This window comes from Urocitellus parryii, chromosome 15, assembly GCF_045843805.1.
Source record: "Urocitellus parryii isolate mUroPar1 chromosome 15, mUroPar1.hap1, whole genome shotgun sequence".
In the NCBI taxonomy this organism is placed as follows: domain Eukaryota; kingdom Metazoa; phylum Chordata; class Mammalia; order Rodentia; family Sciuridae; genus Urocitellus; species Urocitellus parryii.
In genome coordinates this window covers 13,367,788-13,371,550 of record NC_135545.1, presented here as the reverse complement: position 1 = coordinate 13,371,550, position 3,763 = coordinate 13,367,788, and the positions used below count along the sequence as shown (strand labels likewise).

The following is a 3,763-nucleotide window of genomic DNA, read 5'->3' as shown; positions in this document are numbered from 1 at the left end:
TGATGTGGCACTTCAGTGCGAGTAATTCTGTTTTGGTTTGGTCTGTTGGGCCTAGTGTTAGAGCTCAGCTTCCTGAACATTTAACAAAATGAGATCCTCAATACAATGACCTGTGCAAATATAGACATTTGAAGCAGACCAGGTACTCCCGCCCCAAAGACCCTTGCCACAATTAAGTTTCACATCAGAAAAATTTTTTTCTTTACAAAAAATATGCAGAAAGCCCACTGACATTCTGTTGAGAGTATTGTGTTTTGTGTAAGAGATGGAAAATGGCAAACCCCAAAATAGTGTGGTCTGGGAAGAGGGAGTGAGGAAGAAGGCCAAACACTGATAACATTGATCCTTCACCAGTACACCCCTTACAAGTGACAAAGACAATCCCTGGGGAGGCGATAGCCATCAAGCCTAAAGTGACAGTCTCTGCCAAAGCATTAATCCTTTCCTATATAAATCCCTTCCCAGTGACAGCACAATGGGACCCTAAAGGGAAAAAGATAAGTACTGAATGCTGACCACCAGGCCCTCAGACCCTCCATTCTTCCCCAAATAAAAACATCGCCCAGTAAAAACAAATTTCAAATTCTCACAGCCTGTTTCCCAAGTGCCCAAACTGACACGCTCTGTCAGTAATTAAAATCACCTCTCAGTGGAGCATTTACAAGCACAGATTCCTCCTTTGGCCAGTGGCTCGTTTTCCATCAGAAAAGCAGGTCTACCAGATGCACGACTCCACTGCTGAGTCAAGGCTGTGCTGATCTGTGAAGTCTGCACCCAGCTCTGTCATTGTGCTAACAGTTTGAAGCTGCTTCTTCCTTGAAATGACTGTTTGCATACAAAAGGTGTGATAGAGTCTGCCGTCAAGCTTGTGCAAAAAGCTACAAGATTTTACCAAGAAAACAGATCATGAGACCTCTGTCTGGCTTCCTCCTCTCATGTAACCATCCCATTGAATATAAATCTAAAAGAATTTCCAGACTCCGGGTCCAGAGATTTGTAGGCATTAGACCCTCTGGACCACTGCAGCTTAAATAAACCCACTTCCTGAATTTTTTTTTTCAGGTGTCCAGCCTCCTTTGTCTTCCATCATTATTCCCATTGTCCCTTCTTTCACGTCTGGATTTTCCAGACTTCATTGTGGCAGACACCGTCCCTGTTCACCACTGCACACAAAACAGCATGATACAGAGGTGGTACTTCACAGCAAGGGGTGAACTGATGAGGGAATATTGATGCTGCCATCAGTACTTGATTAAGTCCAGACACTTCCTCAGCAGGAGGAGCAGAGCTTGAAGATGTGGGTGTAATTTCTTAAGAGCAAAAAGGGACTGAAGGTTGGAAAGCCGGATGCTATAATCACAGTGGCGTTTGCCAGCCACGACTGTGGATTGTTAACATAGAAAGCATAAATTTCAAAAGCGGCAGAGAGGGAATAAAATAAGACAAAAGTGCTCACAAGTGTCAGAATGGATTTTATGGCCCTGGTCTCTGGGGATATTGGGGGAGATTGTCCAGTGCTACGAATGTACTGGACTTGCAGTTTGTGCCTGTGAAGGAAAAATAACATGGTTCCACTGGCCCAGATCATGAATCCCAAACAAATAACATCCACAGAGGAGAAAATAAATGAAAATACCGATTCTGCAACTGTGTTAATAAAAAGACGAGAGCAATATCTGAGATTTGGATGCCCAGTGATATTTCTGCTATGGGTTTGGCCTGTCACTTTCATGGGAACAATTATATTTACTATCAAATGAAACATCCAGCTCAAGAGACAGGTAGAATTAATATGCTTTAGGGCTTTGAATTTGAGTTCTACCCATCTGGGGTTTGTGGGGTTGATACTTAAGGCCTGGAAGCCACCTAAAAGACAGATGGTGCTGAGAGAATTTCCCCAGGCCACCCTGTAAAAATAAAAGACAAATTTACATCCAATATCATCCAGGAAATACTGCAGCCCGAAGTCTGCCATGGCCTGAGGGATTCCTCCACAGATAATCCACAACATATTGGCTAAGGCAAGATGGTGGACCATTTGCTCTAATGGTTTCATCTTGTGCTTCCTAAAAAGAGAATAAATATAAGGACAGAGGAGGGGAGAATTCCCTGTGATTCCTATTCCAGTCTGAGTGATGATGGCCAGTCCCATGGCCACATTCACAGAAAACATTCCCTCAGTGACAGAGCTGTAATGCGTTTACTCAGATCCAGGAACCTGGAGACAAACAGAAGAAACACATGAATTTTTAAAGTACAGTTTTCTCTAAAGCCTCCTTTACTTGACTGCCACATGTAAAAATGTCATCCATGAAGGTATTTCTCTCCTCATCACCTCCTATACCTCTTGTGGAACTTAAAACTGAAGTCATCTCATTGGGTTCCCCTATGTATCTCACACAAAGTCAATTTAAAAATATACAAGGTCCCTGTGTTCATAGATCTTATAACTTGTTTTCAGTTCACATCTAGAGTCTAGAATATATTACTAGAAGTCAATAAGTATCTGTTCTTTGAAGAAATTGTTAGACCACGACGCAAGAAAAGACCACTGACTCCAATTAAAATCAAATTAAAGCAAGCTTATTATTTCGACCGGCCGGGCTGCCTTTCCCTCCCAAAAACGGCGGGAACAAGACAGCCCCGAGGCTTCTTTGTGGCCCAGTTTTATAGCCCAAAAAGTTACACAAAGGGGGGGTTACAGATAACAACACTCTGAGGAGCATAACACAAGTTTACATTTTTGCTGGCCCCGGCATCAGAATTTATGGAGATCTTAGAGACTCAGAGAGGGTCATTGTCTGGCCAGGGAAGGCCAGAATTTATGAGGCGTCACTAAGGTTTAGGAAAGGGTTGTTATCTGGTCAGGGAAAACCGGACCTGGGTGAGTTCAGGGCACGGGCAGGCATTCCAAGTAGGTTCAGAATTTGCAGTAATTTATAGTAAAGCCGAAATTATCTTTTCATGGTTTTATGGCGAGATGCCCAATTTTAAGAAAAGATCAGGTTGGGTCTATCAAAATGAATAAACAAATGGAGTGGTTATTTCCATGTCAAAAATCATCCTCAATGCAAATGAAAACTACAACAAGACTCCATCTCACTTTAGTTAGAATGTCCATCATCAAAAACCAAAGGGAACAAATGCTGGCAAGTGTGTGGAGAAAAAGGGACACTTACAGACCACTAGTTAAACTGTAAATTCGGCAAGGCACGGAATCCCAGCAGCTTGGGAGGCTGAGGCAGGAGGATTGAGAATTTAAAGCCAGCCTCAGCAAAAGCGAGACACTAAGCAACTCACTGAGACCCCATTTCTAAAATACAAAATAGGGCTGAGGATATGGGTCAGTGGTAACATGCCCAAGTTCAATCCCTGTACAAGAGAGAGAGAGAAGTGGGGAGAGAATGTAATTAGTAAAACCTCTATGGAAAACTGTAGAAGTTTATCAAAAAAACTAAAAATAGATCATATGACAATATGATCCAGCTGTCCCACTCCTTGGTGCACACATGAAGGCCATGAAGTAGTATACAAAAGAGATGCCCTCATACCCATGTTTGTTATGGCACAATGGCAAAGATGTGGAATCAGCCGAGGTGCCCGTCAACAGATGAATGGATAAAGTATACACACATAATGGAGAATTATTTGTCCATAAAGAACAAAACCCTGCCATTTACAGGAAATGAAGGAGCTGGAGGGCTTGTTAAGTGAAGTCAGACACAAAGAAATAAATGTTTTCTCATCAGTAGAAACTTAAAAG

General features: G+C 42.4%; 1 protein-coding gene across 1 annotated transcript; it reads right to left on the bottom strand.

The window, feature by feature from the left end:
- Positions 1–1,147: 1,147 nt before the first annotated feature.
- Positions 1,148–2,173, bottom strand: LOC144250329 (vomeronasal type-1 receptor 1-like). The gene has a single exon (XM_077792906.1). The coding sequence runs from the start codon at positions 2,171–2,173 to the stop codon at positions 1,271–1,273; it is 903 nt and encodes a 300-aa protein (XP_077649032.1). The 3' UTR covers positions 1,148–1,270.
- Between the last annotated feature and the right edge of the window lie 1,590 nt (positions 2,174–3,763).

Excerpts from the sequence above, each read along its gene's own strand:
- LOC144250329 (XM_077792906.1), bottom strand. The coding sequence starts at position 2,173 with ATGTTTTCTGTGAATGTGGCCATGGGACTGGCCATCATCACTCAGACT.